Source organism: Plectropomus leopardus, chromosome 13 (genome assembly GCF_008729295.1).
Source record: "Plectropomus leopardus isolate mb chromosome 13, YSFRI_Pleo_2.0, whole genome shotgun sequence".
Classification (NCBI taxonomy): Eukaryota; Metazoa; Chordata; class Actinopteri; order Perciformes; family Serranidae; genus Plectropomus; species Plectropomus leopardus.
The window spans coordinates 12091244-12116517 of NC_056475.1; the positions used below are offsets into that span (position 1 = coordinate 12091244).

Genomic DNA, 25274 nt, shown 5'->3' on the forward strand with positions numbered 1-25274 from the left:
TGGCCTGTCTTCGCATGGTATTTTAGGCTCTTTTGAGGTGTTTTCAGTGGTTTTTGAGACATGTCATATTTTCACATTTTTGCCATACTATAGCCTTGCCTCTTCAGAAATTTTTTCCTCATACATTTTTTTATTATGTTTCTGTCCGTTGTTACAACATTCTTCACTATGGCGTGTCTTAGCATGCTATTTTAGGTTGTTTTGAGGTGTTTTCAATGGTTTTTGGGACATGTCATATTTTGACATTTTTGCCATACTATAGCCTTGCTTTTTGGTCATTTTTTTCAAAATGCATTTTTTTGGTTTTTTGACCGTTTTTGCAATATTCTATGCTATGGCGTGTTTCAGTAAATCATTTTAGACTGTTTTGAGATGTTTTCAGTGATTTTTGGGACAAGTCATATTTTGACATTTTTGCTATACTATAGCCTTGCCTTTTCGGTCATTTTTTCAACATGCATTGTTATGGTGTTTTTGGCCGTTTTCGCAACATTCTATGCAATGGCGTGTTTTGGAATGCTAGTTAACACTGTTTTGAGGTGTTTTCCACAGTTTTTGGGACATGTCATATTTAGATATTTTTGCCATAGTATAGCCTTGCCTTTTCCGTTATTTTTTCCACATGCATTTTTGTTATGGTTTTGGCCGTTTTTTCAACATTCTTTGCTATGGCGTGTCTTAGCATGCTATTTTTTATGCTTTTATAGGGTGTTTTCAGCTGTCTTTGGGACATGTCATATTTTCAAGTTTGGGATTTGAACGGGAGAGTCTGCCAGACGTTCCCAGCAGACCCTCACAATGCATTTGGGTATGACAGGTCTGACCGGCATCCTCCCCCACCATCATAGTTGACAGCTCCGCCTCTCTCTTCACCTGACTGTCCAAGACATGCAGCCGTTTGATGACACAACTACAAAGTCGATCATCGAACTGCGGCCTAGGGTGTCCTGATGCCAAGTGCACATATGGACACCCTTATGCCTGAACATGGTTTTTGTTATAGACAATCTGTGGCAACCACAGAAGTCCAGTAACAAAACACCACTCGGGTTCAGATCTGGGGGGCCACTCCTCCCGATCACGTCCCTCCAGGTCTCACTGTCACTGCCAACGTGAGCGTTAAAGTCCCACAGCAGAACGAGGGAATCACCAGAAGGAACACTCTCCAGCACCCCCTCTAAGGACTCCAAAAAGGGTGAATACTCTGAGCTGTTTGGACCATAGGCACAAACAACAGTCAGGATCCGTCCCCCCGAAGGCAAAGGGAGGCTACCCTCTCGTCCACCGCGGTAAACTCCAACATACAGACACCGAGTCAGAGGACAATAAGTATTGCCACCCCTGCACGGCGTCTCTCACCTGTGGTAACTCCAGAGTGGAAGAGAGTCCAACCCCTTTTGAGAAGACTGGTTCCAGAGCCCATGCTATGTGACGAGGTGAGGCCGACTATATTTAGTAGGAACTTCTCAACCTTGCGCACCAGCTCAGGCTCCTTCCCCACCAGAGAGGTGACATTCCACGTCCCTAGAGCTAGCTTCTGCAGCCAAGGATCAGACCGCCAAGGTCCCCGCCTTCGGCTGCAGCCCAACTCACATTGCACCCGACCCCTTTGGCCCCTCCTATGGCCGGGCCCCTTGGGTAAAGGCCCGGCCACCAGGCGCTCGCCATCAAGCCCCACCCCCAGGCCTGGCTCCGGGGGAGGGGGGGACTGGTGACCAATGTCAGGGCAAGGGAAACTTTGAACCATTAATGGGTTTCATCATAAGGGGTCTGGTGAGCTATGCTTTGTCTGGTCCCTCCCCCAGGACCTGTGTGCCATGGGTGACCCTACCAGGGACATAAAGCCCCCAACAACAGAGCTCCTAGGATCATTGGGACACGCAAACCCCTCCACCACAACAAGGTGGTAGCTCAGGAGGGGATAGCCTTGCCTTTTCGGTAACTTTTTCATCATGCTATAACATGGATATTTTTGCCGTTTTTGTAAAATTCTATGCTATGGCATGTCTTGGCTTTGCTATTTTATGCTGTTTTGAGGTGTTTTCAACTTTTTTTGGGACGTCATATTTTGACATTTTTCGACATACTACACTATGGTGTTTTCTACCATTTTTTCAGTATGCTATATTATGGTGTTTTTTGGCTGTTCTTTCAACATGTTATACCATGACGTGCCTTGACATGCTATTCTATGTCATTTTCAGGAGACTTTTGGTCACCATGGTGACCTATACTATGTGTTTTTGTTTTGTTTTTTTTGTCATCATTGATTGCCATACTTTACTTTGTCGGTTTTTGGTCATTTTTGATTGTCATATTATACTATTGTTATACTATCATGCCTTATTTGTGATTTTGAGGTGCTATAGTATGACGTTTTTATGCTATTTTGGACAACATGCTATAGTATGACTATAAGGCTAAAAAGCCGCATACAGAATAAGCAAGTTATGAGTATTGCGAGACGGACTACTCCATTGTTGGTTTTGGTTGTTTTTGTGTAATTTTTCGACATAACACAATGAATATTACCAACCTTAAACTTAGTTGATGGGCTCATTTCCATTAGGATTTTTAGGCTATAGACATTCAAGAGTTCATATGTTACATGTTGCAGGAATGCCTATCACCACCGACAATAAAATCTCAGAATATCATTTAAGTAAATGCAAATGTAATCTTAAGAGTATGCTTTTTTTATTTATTTTATCACCCTGTTTTATCAAGTTCTAAATAGATTTCAAATATTTACCTGGATTTAAAAAAAAAACAGTTACAAAAGCTGAGTAACAAAAGGAAAATTTTTGAACTCCAAATAAAAAGTACTCTTGAATAAGTTGACAAGTGGACTTACCTGAGGTGATGGAAGTCGTGGAACTCAGGGGATGGCAGGAAGGGGAGGTGGTATCCACAGTGGAAAATGGTGGTGTTCACCAGAGTCAGGCAATACCACAGGCAGGTGGTGGTCAGGTGGGAGCCCAGGATTACTGGTCCGATTGCCACCGGCAGCATGTTGGAGATCTAATGGCAATTAGGGAGGAAACAAACTGGTTTTAATAGCCAAATAAAAGTAAAAGAGCTGCAATGCTAAAATCTTGAGAGGTTGAAACATAAACATTTAAAACTAAAATGAAAAGCAGAGAAGGATTCATTCACCACATGCTCCAGAGAATAAGAGTAGATAGAGACATCTCCAATAGGAGCGGTCCACTCATGATGCTGTTTGTGGAAGTGCTTGTAGAGGCTGGGATGGTGGAATAGCCTGAGAGGAAAGAAAATGAGGATCAAAAATAAGAACACCATAAAGTTAACCACTAAAATTTATCACAATGCTAAAATGTGGTCAGGTGGGATCCCAGGATCAAAATTGTATACTTTAACATACTTTAACATGGCCCTGCTAAAAAAAACAGCTTGACTAGTAAAAAAAAATGGCCAAACTAGTTGACCAGATTGTTTGACCATCTCAAGGTATGTTTTGCATCATTTTTGATGGTTTAGCTGGTCATACCAGCTTGTGGTGTTCACTCCAGCCGGTTTATCCATTGAAGTTCCTGTAAAAATTAAATCAATGCAGTGTCCTTGAGTATGGAGAAATAATAGTGTCATGAGAGGGAAGTATGAAAGCAAAGGGTATAAATCAGTTAAGTCGGCCATTTTGAATTTTGTGCTGATTTTTGGCGATTTTTGGACCTTGTGCTTTTTCAAACTTGTGACACAGGATTAATCATATTAACTTCAGATATGGTGGGTCCAATCTTAACCCCTTGGTGATGAAAAGTTATCAAAGGTCCACGCAAAACTTTTATGGTTGTGAGTTTTCCTTCAATGCCATTGCCATGGTGACGTGGTATTCGCAGCCATACAGGAAGTTGTTGTAACTTCAGTTTGCATTGACCAGTTGGCCCCAAATTTTACACACTGAATACTGAATTTTCCCTGCCAAGAACTTAGTTGATTATTGGCCTGACTCATATATCAGTTGAATTTTCAACAGACGTCACTGCCAATACTAAGCTAAAGGGAATGTCGAAACGACTCAGTCTGTGAAACATTTACTCATAAACCATGAGAATGCAAGTCTTAGTTCAGCAGGACGTCAAACATCTCCAAGCTAGTTGGAGGTTTAGCTCAGTAGGTAAAACAGGTGGTTAGTGTGTCTGGGGTTGCTGATTCAAGTTCTATCTAAGACAATCATGTGGTTAGCAAGCCTGAGGTTGGTGGTTCAAGTCTTATCTGGGACAGGTGTATTTTTGAAGACTGAGCTAAACCCAAAGCAAGCATAGAGCTAAAGAGAATATTGAATACATGAAGTTGGGCTGAGAGACAGGAAGGACAGTCAAGAGACAGGAAGTTGGGGGAAGGATAATAAACTGGGTTAAGAGACAGGAAAGTCAGTTAAGTTATGTGCAGTTGGGTTGTGAGACAGGAAGGACAGTCAAAAGACAGGAAGTTGAGGTGAGAAACAGGAAGTTGGGTTGAGAGACAGAAAGGTTAGTCAAATTATAACAAGTTAAATTGAGACAGGAAGTTGAGTTGAGTGAAGGTAGAAGATGGAGGTAGAGGATGAAAGTATAAAAGGTAAAAATAGGAATAAGAAAGGGTTAGAGAGTTGAAAGTAAGGGACTGGAATAGGAAAGTCAGGAAAGTGGCGGGGGTACAGACCCTTATATCAGCAGAGCAGACAGATATATCAGCCAATATTTTATTTTATTTATGCCATAAAATATCATTTGGCTGTAGATTAATACAGTTTAGACACTGATAGTGATATTGCAGAACAGATCAAAGCATGTTAAGTTGAGTGATGTATTGTTTTGGCCGATAAATCAGGTGCAGTGGTCCCGAAACAGGAAAAACCAGTATCGGTAGATGCGTCTGTCGAAATCAAGAAATATCGGCCTGACTCATGTATCAGTCGAGTTTTCGACAGACGTCACTGCTGATACTGAATTTTGCATTCCAACACCATATGACCCTTATATGAGCAGAGCAAACAGATATGTCAGCCGATATTATATTTATGCCATAAAACATAATTTGGCTGTAGATTCATACAGTTTAGACACCGATAGTGATATTGCCGAAGAGATCAAAGCATGTTAAGTTGAGTGATGTATTGTTTTGGCCGATAAATCAGGTGACGTGGTCCAGAAACAGGACAAACCAGTATCGGCAGATGCGTCTGTCGAAATCAAGAAAAAATATAAATTAAAATGATAAAATATCATTTAGCTGTAGATTCATACTCTCATCCTCTACCTCCATCTTCTACTTTACTCAACTTCCTGTCTGTCAAGTCAACTTCCTGTCTCTCAACTTGCTGTAACTTAACTAACCTTCCTTTCTCTCAAACCAACTTCTTGTTTCTCACCTCAACTTCCTGTCTCTTGACTGTCCTTCCTGTCTCACAACCCAACTGCATGTAACTTGACTGACTTTCCTGTCTCTTAACCCAGCTTACTGTCTTTCCCCCAACTTCCTGTGTCTTGACTGTCTTTCCTGTCACTCAACCCATCGAATGCATTCCATGTTCTCGACGTTCAGCTCTGTGCTTGTTTTGGGTTTAGCTCAGTCTTCAAAATTCACTTGTTCTAGATAAGACTTGAACCACCAACCTCAGGGACACTAACAGCCTGATTAACCCTCTGAGCTAAACCTCTGAACATGTGTAATGATTTCGACGTTTGCTTTCTCTCAGTATGCACAGTGATGTCGGTTGAAACTCAACTGATATATGAGTCAGGCCAATAATCAACTCAGTTCTTGGCAGGGAAAATTCAGTATGCAGTATATGAAAGCTCAGGGGACAAAGAGAAAATAGTGTGTTTTTTTAACTGTTTTAAGTGTTCGTTTCAAGGTACATCATCTTTGGGATTATTTCTGCTATAAAAGTCAAAAGCCAACTGAGACTGAACTAAGACTTGTATTTTTATGTAGGGCTGGGGCGACGCGTCGACTCAATCAATTACATGAATACGTCGATTCACGTAACGTGCGTCGACGCGTCACACCGTTTTACACGGCGCGCGTAATGAAAGCGTAAGCAGTGCCGGGCGTGTTTTTTTGTTTCGGCGCTCGTGTATCAAGTTAGAGCGTGCACACTGCTCGACCGAGCGAGCCTGCGTGTCAGCTGCAGCACATGTAGAGTAAGGGTGGCTTGCTGTTTTTTTACGCGTGATGCTCGCATTTCTTGACTCTATGCCACTTTATACTGCAGTTTCAAGATCTTTCTCTACAATACAATGTTTGTTTCACTTCAACTTCTTTGTTTCCCTTTCAAAACAAAAGCTATCTGTCTGTGTCTCTGTGGACAGAATGCCATCAGTTGCTGATACAATGCATTTTATTTTGAAACATTTACAGAATGGGGGTGTCAGCTGTGCAGGAGCTTGTATAACTTCATAAATGAGAGGAATATGTGCTTAATAAATATGAAAATACAGCACTCATATCGGCAGACAGCGGTATGCCTCAAGGCCCAGTTAAGACTGGACTATTTTGACGCAAAAGAATGTACTAGTTCTAATTATTTTTGTTAGAGAAAAGTTATAGTGTTATTCAAATTGCACTAATTTTACTGTAAGATGTTTTGTTGGACTGCTAGATTTGAGGTTTGTTACTGTAACAGAGTGACTGTTTTGTTATGGGACTTGAATTTTACATTGTTTATTTATTTTGCTGTTGGATTGCTAAATGTAGATTGCACTAAATTCCTTTTACTTGAGTGGAACAAACTCTGGCAATCTGTGTTTTACAGTCCAATATAAAGTCACTCCAAAATAAAATTAATGCAAGTTAAGACTGGGGTATTTTTTGTTGGAGAATAATGCCCTGCAGTGTATGACAAGTTTTAAAATGTTATTTTCAGTAAATTTGTTGTTATATTTATTGAGTAATACAAAAATAATGGTTAGATCAATTTAAAAAAAATCGATAGATTAATCAAAAAAATAATCGATAGATTAATCGATAAATAAAATAATCGTTAGGTGCAGCCCTATTCTCATGTTTTATGAGAAAATGTTTTAACACACTGACCCAATACATCTAACACTTCACCTGTGTTTTTCCTGGAATATAGCTCTTTACTTCGGACAACTGAATTCACCTGTCCTAGGTGAGGTTATCTTGGCACTAGATAAGGTTATAACTCAACAGTCCAAATAGGTTTTTTGTTTAAATGTTAATCTATTAATTCATTTATATGAAATTTTCATCGTTTGGTCTACAAATGATGTACACCAAGATGGTGTGGAAATATCTCTGCATATACCCAGGTGTCCTGACAATGCTGCAAAATAGAAGAAAATAAATAAATGATGACAACTTTTCTTTGAATATTTTAATATTTAACAGTCCAATTGAAATTAAATGTGGTATCAATCACACTAGGAGGTCTTTTTTAGACTTTCATGTCTTATTATACAACCATTACTGACACCTCCTGTAATACAAAATACATTTTACATTTAACAGTATGTTTAAATGCAATGGAAATGAAAAGTGCATATTATCTGTCTACTCTGAGCAGTGAACATAGCAGAAAATTCTGGACTGGTGAGATGTAAATGCTGCTACTAAAATAGGAAATGTGTCTAGAAGAATAATGCAAGATTAATGTGCATTCAATTAAAATAGACTCAACTGACATTGAAGCTCTGGAGGAAAAATAAGTGAAGAAAATGCATGAAATTTGCATGTCTAATAAAGTGCAATCTTTCTACTTAAAAAAAATAATAATTGAGGTTGGTGGCTACAGAGGGTGGGCAGACATTCACAGCCTGGAACTGATCAACAGCTTTTCTGGATTAAAATAATCAAAATACAAGAGTTTTTTCGCATTTAAGATTGAGAGACTTATCTACCAATATCCCAAGCATGACGAGGCTTGAGGTTAAAGGTCAGGGGTCACAGGTCATCAATGGCCCTTCTTGGGTGTGTCGGGGATGCTCTCATTCAGAGGGGTGAGGCTAGTGAGCAGGGTGTGGCGTTCATACTGCTTGGTCTGCCTGAATTTGCTGTCAGTGCCATGGAGCCGATCCAGCACACCGAAAACCCCAAAACACTGATTGAACCTGGAACCAGAAAGGACGTGTGAGTACAACAGCTATACTTATCAACAAACAGGAATCTAACTCAAAAGGAAAAACAATATAATGATAGGAACATAGGATCCCTGCTCTCTTTGTTGTATTTTCCAATTTACGGTAATATTTTTTCACTATTCTTTAAAATAATGTCCTTAAAAAGACAGTAACAATCTATTTTTGTTATTAGAAAGACCAAAAACAACTTGATCCTATTAACAAGTCTAAAAAGTTTGACTTATCTTAAGAGAGTACTCTACTGTTGTCCAAAAATTATTAAAAACACATCAGTGAGCCACACTGTTGCACTGGCTGACATGTTCCATTATAAGTAATATTAAGTAACTTATTTTGAGTAATACTGACTACAGAACTACACAATTTGTTGTCCCCAACAAATTGACTTTTTTTCCTGTTCAAGTAACATTTGCTAAAAACAATAGTGACCAGATATTTTAAGAAATTATTTAACCTTTTCAAAAATCAAAGTATATACTTGTGGCCTGTTTTTGAAGATGTGTTTCTACACAAGGAATGAGGCTGACAGCCACATACAGAATAAGCAAGTTATGAGTATTGAGAGACAGACTACTGCATTGTTGGTTTTGGTTGTTTTTGTGTAATTTGTCAACAATAACACTTTGAATACTGCCAGCCTTAAACTTAGTTGATTAACTTTTTTTCATCAGGATTTTAAGGCTATGCACATACAAGAGTTTGTATGGTTCATGATGCAGGAAGCCGCTGATCACCGACAAACACATCTCAGAACATCATCCAGTAACAAAAAGTGGAGAGAAAAATGTAGAGAAAATGCATATGCAGTCTTAGAGTGCTGATAAAAAGTTTAACTACAGGTTTTTTTCACACTGTTTCAATTGTATTTTATATATATTCCTAATACATTCCTGGATTAAAAAAAAAAAGTTCAAAAGCTGAATAACAAAGAAAATAGTTGAAGCCCAATTAAAAAGTACTCTTAAAAGAGTTGACAAGTGGACTTACCTGAGGTGATGGAAGTCGTGGAACTCAGGGGATGGCAGGAAGGGGAGGTGGTATCCACAGTGGGAAATGGTGGTGCTTACCAGAGCCAGGCAATACCACAGGCAGGTGGTGGTCAGGTGAGAGCCCAGGATCACTGGTCCGATTGCCACCGGCAGCATGTTGGAGATCTAATGGCAATTAGGGAGGAAACAAACTGGTTTTAATTGCCAAGGAAAAGTAAAAGATCAACTGCAATGCTAAAATCTTGAGACCTTGAAGCATAAAAATTTAAAACTAAAATGAAAAGCAGAGGATTCATTCACCACATGCTCCAGAGGATGAGCGTAGATGGAGACAACTCCAATAGGAGCGGTCCACTCGTGGTGCTGTTTGTGGAAGTGCTTGTAGAGGCTGGGATGGTGGAATAGCCTGAGAGGAAAGAAAATGAGGATCAAAAATAAGAACACCATAAAGTTAACCACTAAAATTTATCACAATGCCAGAATGTATCGCAATGACATTTGTGGGAAAGTAGGTTTTCACAGACAAAAAGTTTGGTGTTTTGACACATAAAAATAAACAAAGCACGGGGAAAGAAGAGGTTAAAAACAAATAAAAGTCTTGTATGATAAATGCAGTTTACTAATATTAAAAGCATGAAAAATATATATTAGAAATGTAAAATTTATCTGTAACATGCTGATATTTAAGTTGGTTAGGAGTCAAGTCTTTGGACAAACCGAAGCTAAGGTACTCACTTTTATTACTTATTATTTTTATCTATTTATTTTCTGACCATGATAAAATGTTTTAGAAATATACAATGAAATAACAGATTTTTCTCCATAATCATATCTTTTTTTTTAACCACTGGGTGGCAGTAATTTGTCAAGTTCAGCATTCTAATGAATCTCAAAAGTGGAAGGAGTGTTATATCCAGTGTGGAGAAAAAAGATTGAATTTTCTTAATTTGCTAGGAAACATTTTGACATCTCACAGTAGGTAAAAAAAAAGGTTTAAATAATACAATTAAAGATCCAAACCTGTGTGAATAGTAAAACATAATTTCCTCAACGAAAGCAAAGAAAGCCAGCTCCGTCAGGGCCCAGTGGAAGGTTGGCAGCTCAGGGTCACAGGGGTTCCCTCTCAAGGTCATCAGGTGGTAAGCTGCCACAACCATGGGCCCCGAGATGAAAATCTCATTGAAGATGACAGTCTTCAGCGCATGGCGAAGCTTAGCTGGATCCACCTGGAGGATGAGTCAGATGGAGCGAGATGTAATCTCAAAAGTATGCATTTCTTTCTTTTGTGACTGACAAATATACTTGTATAAACATAACATTACATACATTTTGCCACATCTTTAATTTGGGGTCTTATAATAAATGAATTCAAATAGCTAAAAGTCCTAAAAAATTCTAAGTACATCCCTCTAAAACAAATAAATAAAAGAGTGTTCAGAGTGCTGCTTTTCTTAAGGAATGAGATGGAAGTAGTGCAAACATTGGGTGTTAAAATGTAGTCTGAAAAAATAAATAAATAAAAAATAGAGGATATTGGATTGTAATCGTCTTTTTCAAATTTTTAAACTCATCTCAAAACTTATTCTTTAAGGGTTTCAGGTGACTCCCTCATCTTAGTTTTATTTATTTATTTTTTTGTTTTCTGCTGCTTTCATTCTAATACACTGTACTCTGCTACTGTGTATTTATGGTTCTTGTTTGAAAAATTGTGCTATTTTGTCTTTTTTTTATATAGCTGTCCATGTCTTACAAAAAGTGTGCTATAAAGATTATTTCAATGAAATAGTAATTTAAACTAAATAATCTGATTTTAGTGTTTAAGCTCTGTGCATGCATTGATGGCCACATTTGTTTTCATATTCAGGCATTCTATAAGATTTCAAATGAAGATATAACATAAGACATGCATGTTTGCAAGTAAGAAAAGATACTCAAAATCATAAAGTAGCAGATTCTCTCTTATCACCTTCACTTAAATGCAAACGAGCAAAAGGAAGCTTTCTCTATCAGCTGATAATTATCTCTAGGTTTTGTGTAAATACCATAAATAGTCTTGACTTTTCACCATTAAACTTTGCACCCTTGTTGTAAACACATGCACATATCATGATGACCTTTTGCACACATGCACAGTTACAGTTAGGGATGCATCAGTCCACTCTAATATTGGATTTGGGGCCGATCTATTCTAGACTTTCAGTTGCTATATTGTTTGTTTGCCATTACTAATTTAAAGTGACTTTTTCACAAGTCAAACATTTGGGAGTTTTTTTGGGATGGGTTTTTTATCTTGAACTTGGTGGTTTCTATAACTTATTTATTTATTAATGTATTTTATCCTTTTCATCAACTAAGTATTTTTATTGTGTATTTATGTAAAGATGTTATGCAATTATGTGTTTTGGTCTAAGTGTTGTATAATGTGCCCTGTGTTTAATGTCAGCTATATGTGCTAAACACTACTGCACATCCAATTCCCCCACCTGGGATAAATAAGGTTATTGATAAAATAAAATGAATGTTGGCTCTGTTTCATTCCAGTGTCCCAGGGGGGCATTAAGCAATTCTTATTTTTTATTACTTATATCTGTGCTTGTTCTACTGTGACATAAAAAAGTCTGCTGTGAAAAAGGGTCTATTTTTAGGTTTTCATTTCTCGTACTTAAGTAAAAACACACGATAAGAACAGTGACATGCAATTGGTGTTTGGCTTGTTTTATAGCAAATGGCTTAACTAATGCAGAAAGGTTTTAGCTTTTATTGGGTGTTGTCCGCTAAAACATTCTTATTTCAGTAATCTGAAGATTGATCAAAGGACTTTTCAATTCAAATAATTGAATTGAGGATACAAAGACAGATTGCTTTATAAACGTTGTACTGTTGTGACGCAACAGTACATCCTGGCTTTGTTTATGACAAGTAGGGTTCAAGTTCAGACAGTTATTATAGGCCACAGAATTGCAATATCTTGCCACAATGAAACGGACCACAGAAAGCCAGCAAGACATGCATGATGACTCAGCAAATTAGCTCATCATAGCTGATATAAAGTTTTATGGCTCACATTATCATATAAAAATAATATACAGGTTTATGTCTCCCATAAAGGTGATAAATCATACACATGTAATAAACACAGAAAACACAGAAAATAATGCATAAATTATGAATTATGAATGTAAATCCACCTCAAACCAACTGATAGATGTTTTTATTTCTCCAGTGAACTGAGTATTCCTCGTTATAATCTGTGAAAGGTAATCAATAATCTGATTACAGTTTAAAAGGAACCTTCCAGCTCTGGTTATCAGTAAAGTCAGTCTTTATCTCTTCACTGTCCATCAACATCCCTTAATCAAACACAGTGAGAGGACTTTGGTCAGACAGACAGGTGGACAGGTCATGTCAGCAACACCAAAGGCCATACGTTTTTACAAACACACACTACAAAAAATGTTAGGTTTTCAATTCATAAAATAGTTTTAAATTTAAAATCTATCATGTGTTGTCTTTATTATTTGTCATTTTGTTAATTCTGGCAGACAAATGCATAATAGATTTCTCAAGAAATAAAAAATTATTTGAGACCCAAGCATATTTTTAAATCTTATTTGTAAGACATAGAATAAATTAAAAAAATAACAGACAAATATTATTTTATTTGTTTTTAAATATTATTATTCTTTATTTATTGGTTGTTCATTTATTTTTAATTTGATTTATTAATTAAATCAATGAATAAAATAGCATTTATATTTTGAGTAATTACTTTACTCCATGCCACTTGTATTTATCATAATTATTGTGATGCCAGTGATTGTTAAAAAATGTCTAAGCTCGTTCTCTATTAAATAACCAGAAAAAAAGATTTATTTACAAATTAAAGGGAAAAAAAGTGAAGGTAATTTAATCATTTTCTTCTAATTCATTCATCCCATTAAGGTTGGGAAGAATTTATATGAATTTATTATCTGTTACAAATGCCAATGATACCAGTTACTGTATCAGAAGTTGCAAAGGGGTAAAAAAAAGGAAATCCACCAAAGAAGCATTCATGTTATAACAATATCAATGAAGTAGAGGACGAAGTGAAATTAGTATCGCAGTTGTAGCACATTTACAGGAAAAGGCCTTCGTTGTAGTGGGACTAGTGTTGATATAAACAGTGAAACTGGAGGAAATGCTGTACTGATGCAAAATAGAACATACCGGGTTATTCTTGTCCATCTGGATGCGGTAGCGTGTGATGAAGTAGGGTTTACCAGTGATGTCCACAAGCAGCAGCAGACCATTTGTTACCCAGAACGCCAGAGTAGGGACCAACATTGTGCCTGTTAAGAAAAACAAAGTCTGTTTTAAGAGAGGGAAAACTAAATATTTCAGCGAAGGCCAAAAACAACCTTTCCCACACCTTAAAACACACACACAAAAATAAAAGCCTTGACAATCTGTCATAATTAATGTGACAGACAGCTTGCTGATATTTCTAAGAAAAGCATGGCCCTCAGCATTTTATTTCTTAGCTGAAAATAAGATTTAAGATTTTATGATTGACCAATCTAATGTAATTAACATTATCACAGATATCATACAGAACTGCGCCTTGTCAGGAAATATTTTATGACTTGCTCTGCATATTACATAATCGATTTGAAAAAAAAAAAACTGTTGAACTGGAAACAATATTTATCCCATCTTGCAATGCATAGTTTTAGACTGGCAGCACATACCGTCCTACACAGATATCTGATTGAGGACTACCTTCCGATGTGCAAAACAGTTTACGGTTCATGAAAACAACAACATGATGGTTGCATCACAAAAGTGAGTAAGTCGACACCAGAGGTCATGCCTTGGTATGATATATGATATGCAGAACTGAACAGCTGTTCTCAATACAACACAAGCATGTTATTTCCTCTGAGGCTGATACTAAATAAGTACTCTTGTGCAGTTTCATAATTCTGAAAACAAAGACCTTTTTTTGTCACAGGGGAGATGAAATCACATGTGCAATCTAATTTCAAGCTACATTTGTAAATATTTCTAGTAGTAAGTAAGTAAGTAAGTACTGAGAAAAGTTTTAAATGTGAGAACAGAAAGACCGGTTACAGAGCTATAAAGATCCATAAAGCTGCCTATTTCCAAGTGTTTCCCATCAATACAAAGCATGTATTGATACAAAGTAGGTCATTTAAGCTGTTATCATATAGGAAACAGATAGCTGTGTGTTTCACTTGGCCTTACAAATATCGCCCCGTGATGAAATGTCAATAACAGTCTGTTGGTTGCAATGTGCTCCAACAGAGCATTTTTTTTTGGACAAGAAAAACAACTAACCAGATGTTATTTCTTACCTAAGTAGAACAAAGCAGTTTCATGACCCTCAAACATCACACACAGCTTTGTCCACAGGTCCTGCCAGAAATCTCCAGAAGCTCCCCAGAATCTTTGAAGATGCCTGGAGGAGGACACAACATAAAATTTCAAAGTTCATAAGACCATTTTCTTACATGATTAAAATAGATTTTTATATGTCTGTAATTTTTTGTCTGGAGAACTCATCCCAGACTTTTTGTCACCAACATTTACTCTGGTGCACCAGCCTAGAAACAAGTTCATTTAAGACATGCGGGGTTCTTGGGCATTGACATATATGTCCAGTAAGTTTGGGATGACTCAGCACCACTAATAACTGCCCATAAATGCTGCAGCAACCGTGTTACAAGAACCACAATATGCCCTTATGATGATACTGAACACCATGCAAATTCTTTGCCACAGAGGAGACCCGATCCGAACTGGACCTGAATACCCTATCTAAATATTACCAAAGATAATTAGACCTGATCCAAATTGAAGTCATCTCATATACAGTAGATACTAACAGAGAGAATACAAAATCTCTAACTCTACCAGCAGTATTATCGACTTCGAACTGCGTGTGGATTTCTGTTAAAATATATATATATATATATATTTAAATACTTTTTTTTTTTAATAATTGAGAGTTCTTATTCTACCTCCTGCGCCAACAATAAAACATTCTATAGTCAACTGAATGAGAATGTAAATAACTATGCATTAACTATGTAACTTTATAGAAAAACATTTGTGTATCAGTTACTCACTTAATGTTACACGGAAGTTGTTAGGAGGGCTTTGTTTTTCTCAAATGCTTCTGCATGGAACAAAGATTCCAAAAAAAGAAGAAAATTCTTAAGGGAAATGAAGTCATAGGGGACTGTGTTTAACAGTAAGACTTTATCAAATCATATGTCTCACACACAACTCATGCAGTATAATCAAAGTCTAATTTATCCAGTCATATGCTCAGTAATTCCCCAACACATGCATTTTCTCTAAAACTAAATAGTAAGGTTTTAGCACAAAATGTGTGTGTTTGGGGTGTACTGAGTATACAGCTAGTGTCATACTGCATGAGTTTTGTGGGAGTTTATAAATTGCTATAGTTTTGCTGTCGTTAAACTCGGCCCCCTTTTACTAAATTTGTTAAGATTTTTTTTTTCAGTTTTCAGTTTTTAGACTCTTTATTTAGCATGGAGGCATGGTCCCTTTAGTGTCCTTTTTTCATTGTACATTGATGTAAGAACATGTGACATTACCACTCCTCAGGTTCATCTCAAGTTCACTTCAGGACAAACTAATGGTTTGTTGTATTGTAACACTATAAATTGTGAAGTAGTCCTACCATGTCAGCGAGTTGCCGAATGCGGCCAAGAACAAGATTCCAGATCCGATGACAACCGCAGCTTTCTTCACAGAGTCCCACAGTCCTCCAGGGCCCTCCTGGGCAGAAAAAAAGCAACAACAGTGTATGAATGAACTTCTTTGTTACACTGTGATGATACAGTGCAATCTCATGATGCTGAGCTACACCACAAAAGCTTATAGTGTAGAAATGTCTTTAAAACAACAGTGAGTATGGCAGCAATGTGACTTCTTAGGTCTATTTGGTTAACAATGATTTGATCTTGGATCTCTTTTAGCCTATTGGCTAATCTTTAAAGACTCCACAATAAAACATTGAAGTATGCAATAATTCATCAACAATTTGACACATAAGTGCCAACACACAAACATTAGTTCATAAACTACATATATTTACATATCTATCTACATCCCAGCCAACATTTGTATGTGGGGCCCAGACTGACAGTAAATGGGCTAAAAAATGGGCCCTATATGGGTTGTCCATGAGTTCCATGAGTTCCCTGTGCCAGTTGCCCACACTGGTGGTCCCCCGATAAGATGGCCATTTTGGGGCTATACCCACTTGGTAGACAGGCGGACAGAGCATAAACCATTTCAGGCCCACTTGTGGAATGAAGGAACCTGTGGACAATATAGGGCCCATTTTTCAGTCATTGGCCAAACATACAAATGTTGACTGGGGTGTGCTCTCATACAACATCAGTATAATACAAAAACCTACTGACAGCGCAATACAACAGTGCGGTAATAATTACATTTAAATAATGCAATCAACAATCCAACTGTCATGTTATTCTTGAGTAAGTTATTGTAGTTGTAATATTGACCCGCACGGGCAAAGAAGACTTGATAGGTTATATTTCTATAAAGATAAGGCATTTATCATCATGGAACTACATAGAGATAATATACCATAATAAAGGTAGTGAGATTGAAGAGTAAAATAAATATGGCAGCAGGAGAGAAGAAGTAAGTGCCTCTGAATCCTTTGAGTATTTCTTAAGCACATCATTGTTGGAGGACTGCAATGAAAATACAATATTAGGCAATATTGCTTTTTTGGTCTTGATTGTTAGCAGTACTGTCATGCTAATAGTTATATGTAGCATAGTATGTATGTGCAAAAAGTACTTTTAATCTACATTAAAAACAATTCAAAGCACAACAGCTTATTAAATGATGCATGCTCTGCATGCTCCATTATATGAAATTTGAATGAGGGCAATGCTGACTAGACAGTAAATTAATTTCAGACCAAGGTTTTTAGTGTAGGCCTTTTTTGATATGAGATGTGTTGTAAAGAAAAATGATGTATTTCAGTGTGAACTAAACTGATTTTGTGTCTCTTGCAATTTTAACAATACATTAATTTAAACATAATACAATGTATGCTTTATTTTATCTTACATATGAGTTGTGAAATGTACAAATGTGTCCAACAAAAGCATGGTGCATTTAGTAAGAGCAGAATCTTGGCCAGCCACACGGAGAGAAAACTGGATCAGTTCACTCAGTGGGAATTAAGTCCAGGGATTGATGTCACATTCACCAGACCTTCTAAAATGCCAGCTTTTACCCCAGCTGCCCTTTACCCAGCCATGGCAACAGTGGGAACAATGTTACACAAATGCCTACTAACACCGATAGATCCTTGTACATGAAGACATTTATTACCTACAATCTATTCTCTATGTAAAGTAAAAAAAAAATCCCCCAAAACACACAGTAAATATTCCCCAGTATTCTCTCTTATTCCACAGTTCCTGGGTTAAACTGTCCTAAACATTTTACATCATGCTCCATTATTTGCCATCCTCTCTTTGTTCCCTTGCAGAGCTCCATAAATTCACACAGAAGGGAAAAATGCAATTTATCAGGTTGAGCCTGTCCCTGGCAAACAGTATGAAAGTCACGCTTGGAACAAAAGCAGTCAGGTGGAAGGTTTATAACAGGTGTTTTAAAAGCAAAGCACATGTGTAACAATGTGAGTAACAGAAGGGCAGCGTGGATAAAAACAGAGTGGAAGAAATGATATAGGTAAAAATACTAAGAAATCATTCTATTCATATATTAAAAGGTTTAGGTTAAAGGGACATTCATGGTTGTGGGTTCATTTTGTTTGACGAATAAGGGATTTTTTTTAAAGGATTTATAAACAAGCATTTCTTAAAAAGTATTTACTTACACAAATGACAGTCTGAAATGCAAATGCAGAAAACAAATACTCTGTTTTTCTAGGCTTGGATTAATACTAATGTAAAACTTGCCAAAAAAAAAACAAAAAATCAAAAGTGACAAAAGGCAGGATGTCACTACTGACTTTGCAACATTTTACATATTTTCAGGAGCTAACATGACATTTGACTCAAGGTCAGTAGGTGGTGATTTATGAATACAAAAAAACACTAAACACAAAAACATCATCCCTCACTCACAGATCTGCATCTGCATGTGACCGTTTCTAAAAGTGGTTCTTATATACTGTAGACCTGTTTTGGTAGACCGTAATATGAATAGCGTTGACTTCTACTCTGCTGACTGTCTCAGATTCACAGAGCAACACAAGAGGCTTGACCCCAGCTCTGAAGGCATGTGTCAATAAAATATTTTCAAATTCTGTGTTTTATGGAGGGATTTGTGAGCCTTTGATGCAAAATTAACATTTAGGAATCTGCAGTCATTAAAACTAATTAATGAAATGTGTAGGATGATTTGAAGCTTACTGAAGCACCAGGTGGCAGGTATCTTCGATATAAATAAATTTGAAAGTACAAAATACATTTACTAGTGATGATCAGGAAGGAGCTTAAATCATATGATCGGCAGACAGCGCTTACATGTTACAATCTCATTTCTAGTTAAATATCTTAACACTTAAATAACATTAATAAAACAAGGGCAGAAAGTGCTCAATGCCATCCTTGAGATGCCACAGAGATTAACAGTGGATTGTTGTTTTTTATTATATAAGGTGAATAAACTCCTCCACCCACTAAAAAGGCTGTGCCTTTGTTGGCTGTGACTCATCTTATTATGTCGCTGCAGATCCACCTGCATTAGATCACCTATCTGTTCTATTTCATCATGTAATAAAAGATTAGAGTGTTAAATTGTAAAGGTGATGTGTTCTTACTTGTCTACTGCCGTTGCTGCCTGTCAAGGCAGCTCCACTCGTCTCTGTAAACACAATAATAAATACACTGTTAAATGTTTATTTGTATTTTCTACGTAGAACTAGAACAGATTCATCATATTATCTGTTGTTACTTATAGAATAAAATAGAATATTATCCTCTAAAATGATACGAAGATGGATGATTTGGGGTGCAAATGGGATTTGTGTGCTGTCCTTTTGTGCAGAAGATTAAAGATTAAATGTTCTGATGTTTTAATAAAAAATGAGGTGACCTAATCCCAGTTGGCTTGCTAAATAATGGTGTGTTGAGGAAATGGGTCTTTTACAGTCCTGTTTGTGATGAAAATTGATTTTTGTTTTTCAAAAGTTTAAGAAATCAACTTTAAATATATATTTTCGACAGTATGAAAAAACTCAATGTGTGTGCATTTTTTCAATCAATAATACATTCATATTTAACACAAGTTAACAAGTTCCAATCAGTGTTTCTCAAACATGGCCTCATATACTGAACCTCCATTGATTGAGGCTCTCCCACCACAAAAGCATGCAATAATTTAACTGTCAAACAACAGTCCACTGTTTTTTTATCTTTCCATGGTGGTACAAAAATCATCTGAGTGCTTTGTACCCTGGTAACAAAATTTGCAGCAGGAGGATTATACATAATCCTATTACAATACAGTGAGCAATTTTTTTCACTCAAATTCTTGTGGATAAAAAACTGCCCTACATCCACTTTATATCTCTGTTTCTAGTTGAGTAAGACATAAAAAGTTTCGGGAAAGAAAAGAACCAAAATCATACAGATATTTCAGGAGAAGACTTCAAGTGTAAAACCCCAAGAATATTAAAGCCCCCCACCAGTCAGAAAATGTCTTTTTCCTATCATGTCACTTGGATGTTTGGTTTTCATTGTGAATAATAATGCATGTGCAGAAAAAACACTAAAAGAAGAAGATTACGGTTTTGTGGCATGGAAGCTGATTTTTGTTCAATATGCAACTTAAAAATAAAAAATAGTGATGTCAAACTTGAAACCACCACACATTCAGTAAGTTTGGACTTTTCCATAAACTAGGAGAAGGTTGCGTGCAATGACTTTGTTATCTTTTAAGGCAAAAAAACCCACTATACATAAACTACACAAACATATATTCTGAATTTTCTAAAGAATGTTTGATTTGTTAATTTAACTTTTTTTTGTGGAAGCCCACAAAATCATTTCAGACAATCACCAATCTATACCTACAGAAATGTGAAGTTAAAAATGCCATCAGAATATTGTGATTCTTGTCATGTGCCTGCAAATAATTGAACTGTTTTATTTGTTTGGTTGTTGTTGTTGTTTTTCAATGTAGCATAGTCATTAACTGAATATTAGACTGCATAAGAGAAAATCAGCTGAGTTTGGGTCTTGATAAGTTTACTTAAAATAAAAAAAGAAAAATAATACAAAATGTGGTAAATATATAGCCAATGCAGTCAAAATAATCTTCATCTAAAACAATAAAAGCATGAAGACAGATGTGCCACATATATTGGAATGTTAGGCTATAATAAAATCGTAGAATATTGATACTTTATTCTAAGAAAACACAAAGGTAAGCACTTCACATGCACTGTATATACGAGCTGTGCTGTGTGTCACTGAAAACCTCAGCTGCCCAGACACCGCTTTGTTTTGCTCCTGCAGCCAGCTGCAAACCAAAGCATAACGAAATCCGACTCCTCCGACATGTGAACGGTCAGATAAATCACACACTCACCGCTGACTCTTGTGTCCACCGTCATGTCTCCTCTCGGTCCTTACTTTGTGTCAGTGCTGCGGATTCTACACATACTCTCACAACAACCCTGTATTTACAACAGCGAACCACTTCTGGTTGGCTGGATCATGGTCAGCTGACTTCAGCCGTATCCGGAATATGTTCTGCTGTAAAGATGTGTTTTCTCTGTTCTCCCTGCAGTCCACATGAACCTACATGTGTGCGGGTGAAGGTTGAAACTCAGCATGGAGACTGGTCACTGCACATGCTGAGAAGACAAACAGAATACAGAAGAACACACTTCATTTCAGCTATTGTCGCTTTAATTATAGCTATATTAGCTTTTTCAGTATATTTCCAGGAAGGAAACCCCCATCCTTAAAGAAATAACAATTAAAGACTAAAACCATATTAGTTTTTTAATCAGTATCTATTAATTAAACGCATTTGAAACGTAAGCATTGTTTTATTTCACAAATATAGAAGAAGGCAACAAGAAAAAAAACCTGATATAGATGCATGTTTCACAGGGTTAATTGAGTAGTTGACCAACAGAGGTTTCATGTGCAGCCATTTTGGTTATCAGTAAAATGAATACTGTAGGTAATCTTTCAAGAAAAAGTACAAACTTTTAAAGGATTTACTAATTTGTTTTACTAATTTTACTCATTGTTGTTTTATATCACTAGAAACTGGCTGTATTTAGATTATGAACTGCTGGTCAAACAAAACAAAAATCTTACAAGATTCCACCTTCGTCTTAGGAAATTTTGGTACGGGAGCCTATTTTTATTTTGACGTGGTTATACACAAGAAATGTACAAAGTACTGTGTGACATACACATAATTTGTAATGAGACAGCATAATAAACTGACAAAACAGGAAATAATGGCTTCTTGAATTTATCTAATCAGGATCATGTTTTTAGAGTTATTGGATTAATAAGCTATCTGACAGGTTGACATCTTAATTTATTTTAGATAGCTAACTAAAAGGAAATCCTAATGTTTCACCCCAGAAAAGAAAAACAGAAATAGTCCTTGTCAGGATGAATTTCGGGGAAACGTCTCTTTCCATTGAATAAAATGATGCAACCATAAATGAGATGTGCATAAGAAAAACTGCATTATTTTTTATTTATTTTATAAGGTATTGAGTTTCTGTGTATTCTGTCAACTCATCATTGGTTTTGGTCTTGTAATGGGATTTGACAATAAGAACATCCCAATATTTATCCTTTAAAGTTATGTAAAAAACTTAATGATGGGAAACAGTGTCTTAATTAATTAACTACTAGGCTTAGAATAGAATATTTTAGAATATATTTTTATTGTTCACCAGGGTGAAAGTTTGCCTTTGGTAACAGATGACCAAACTGAATCTAAAAGCAAGAGTAAAATGTTTAGCTTCCCTGCAGCCTTTCAGTTACTCACCCAATGAGACAAGTTTGGACATGTTAAGACATAACTCCAATGTGCTGTTCGGTAATAATACACTGTATAGCAGTGACTGTAGCTTAACATAATGGGAATAATGATGACTACAGGGTGCACACACATGCACACACACACACACTGTCCTCTGCCTTTCACACAACAATAACATCTCCTTCAGTTATCACTTAACACTCCCTGGTGCAGATAACCTCCACGCCTGTGTGATGCTGCTGCAGCAACATGTGGCTCTGCTATCACCCATTTTTACTGTGCAGGGGGTCAGTCCACCATGATCATTACGTAAAATGAGTATGACTTTGAACACTGGTGTGTGGATCAGACATGGAAACCCCCTTGAATACATGTGAAGAGTGAATTAAAGCATTTCTTGCTTTACCCAAGACCTTTACTTACCTAAAACTTGTTATGGAATTTATACACTGTTTTTTTTAATGAATTTGGTATTACACCCCTGCCTTCCATATTTCTAACCAGAATAGTCTTAGTCTAAATATTCACGAGACAATACTGTTTAATTTAGACACAGTTCTGTGATAGTTGACCAATTCCTGCATGTTAGCAGTTGTTCAAATCTTTTCTCAGATCATCCAGAAGTGGGCGCCAGAAATGTAAAATCTGCTGATCCACTCTATCAGAGCAGAAGTTCTGCAAATTAACACACCAAAATAATTCAAGATTTGATGCTGATCATTCTGCATGGCTGTGTTTCATCATGTAATGAGATCAACTGAATCTTATTTTGACGTTTACTGTACTGAATAGTTTGTACTTACATTATATATCCTTCTTTTAAAATATTTGTCTTATGCTGTTTGTTCTACACAATGCAAATCTTTCCACTGTGTATGTACTGTAAAAGCAAAGCTTTTGACTTTAATTTACTTTTGATACTCCTAAAAATCCAAGGGAGATAATAAAACACAAATAGCGTGGCTTTGAATGTTTTTATACACTCAGGAAATGGCTGGTCTATAATTAGTAGCCTATATATTTTATTTTCTCTATAAAACTTTGGCTAGAAAAAGGTGTACTTATCAGGCAATAACTGAAATCATGAATTTATCTTTTCCATGTTAACTTCAGCTGCAGGATGTCTGGTTTGATTTATATTCTGCACTGCAATAAATGAAATAAGATTCCTAAATTACAACCAATCCAATCATGGGTGTCACCAATGATTCACTGTCACCATGCACTGTATATCAGCCAGCAAGCATGCATGAAGTGGTGTTTTAATATTAATGCAAGGCTCTGGTCTGACCTCTAGTGGGAAGCTGTTGCTACTGCATCAGTGCACTGCAGGGTTTGAGCACACGTCTGTCACTTTCCCTTCACATGGATTGGATTTTGGATTTTAATGCATCATGACCCATTTTGTAACATAGGTGCTTGTACATACAGTTTCAGGACTGGAGTTCATTCAGAATTTATTTGATTTTTTTTTCATTTTTATATATATTGTTATTTCGTATGAGAAATATACTTCAGCCTCAGAATAAAAGTATCCATGAGGAGGTGACTTGTTGAACCTTGTCTTGAGCTAAACATTCACAAAGGATTTGTTGATAGTAGGCCTTTTTCACTGAAGACATTTTGACACGTTACTGTAGGGAAAGCCCAGGTTCAAATAATAGAATGAATGGTGGTTTAGTCCCATTTAGCCGCTTCAGTTTCAGGGTCCTGTTAATGTTCATACCCGCTCACTGTCACATGATCATGGCCTACGGGGAAACTTGAATAGAACAGAAACAATGTAATAAAAAGCAAAGCAAATAGAGGAGTCAGTACAGCATGTAATATGTCACCATACTAAAGGGGGCCGTCCAGGAAATGTTGATTAGAAGAAATTTGTATTTAACTTTGGGTCAGGGAGTTCATGGACTTGAATATTTGGGAGACGATAGGATCTAATTTTTAAATTAGCCTACATTACCAATTAAACTGAAGTTTAACTATCTCCACAATGATCAAAAGATATGGCAACATGTAGGCCTACTGTGCTGAACACTGCTGTACCTGTGCAACTTTATGTGTATCATGGGCGTGAATGTTGGTCACCTGATAACTATTTGATGATGCAAGTGACAAGAATTTAGAATATTTACCCAACAGGCAACACCATATACATTCAACGTATGTCAGCGAGATTACCCTTGTTACGCTAATCAAACTTGTTTGAGCTTCTCTTTGTGGACTATCTTTTAAAAATCAATGATTCAAAGGTCTGTTTCATGATCGGGCTGCACACATTCTCTTGGAGCTGTTTCATTAAACATTTTCTAAAATAATTTTGGACTTGCTTTACTAACTTACACTTAATTTTATCTCCAACATTAAGTCCCACTAAGTTTAGGCTACAGCTGCGCTGTACATTGTAATGGGCTGATTGCAACAGGTATCCAAGAACAGTCCTGACCTTTGACCTCTGATGTAAGCAGCTGTATCTCATTTTCCTCCTCTTGGCATGCTGTATTTATTGTATAGTTACTATGCTAACATGTTGAACAGAGGTAAAATTTTTGCATTATATATTTTATATTATATATTTTGAACTTGCAGGGTCACAATGATTCACCTTGGGCAAATTTAGTTGTAATACTAAATAATAATACTAATAATTAGGGCTGTCAGTGTTATCACATTATTTTTAAAAATGTATCACTGCCTGACATTCTTGTTTTTCAGTACCAAGCTTAGTTTCAAAGCTATACTAAGGAATGATGCTGATATCATAGGAAACCCAGAAGACCAACTTCATAACTGTTTCATAACTGCTTTGAAATGCACAATAATGTAATTTTAAACATGATTAAAATGCTGTTAATTGCATTAACGTTTAAAATTCTGCTATCAATCACGATTTAAAAAATAGTAATTTGACAGCCCTACTAATAATAATATAATACTACTACTAGGCCTTATAATAACAATAATAACAATAATAATAATAAGAATTAGAAGAAAACCTATTCTTGTAAAATGTAGTAGATTAATCAAACATGAGGTTTAGTATGGGGTTGGGGGGTGGGGGATATTTGTACAGGGTAACCAAAATTAGTGACACCCCTGGTCAAAGGAG

The 25274-nt window shown here is 36.5% G+C and overlaps 1 protein-coding gene across 1 annotated transcript; it reads right to left on the minus strand.

The window, feature by feature from the left end:
• Positions 1 to 7330: 7330 nt before the first annotated feature.
• On the minus strand, positions 7331 to 20829 carry faxdc2 (fatty acid hydroxylase domain containing 2). Its single transcript, XM_042499370.1, has 9 exons — positions 20738 to 20829; positions 18966 to 19009; positions 15810 to 15907; positions 14455 to 14558; positions 13307 to 13428; positions 10118 to 10323; positions 9398 to 9503; positions 9096 to 9262; positions 7331 to 8078 (listed from the first exon to the last, which is right to left on the minus strand). The coding sequence occupies exons 1-9, from the start codon at positions 20760 to 20762 to the stop codon at positions 7922 to 7924; spliced, it is 1029 nt and encodes a 342-aa protein (XP_042355304.1). The 5' UTR covers positions 20763 to 20829; the 3' UTR covers positions 7331 to 7921.
• Positions 20830 to 25274: the final 4445 nt, after the last annotated feature.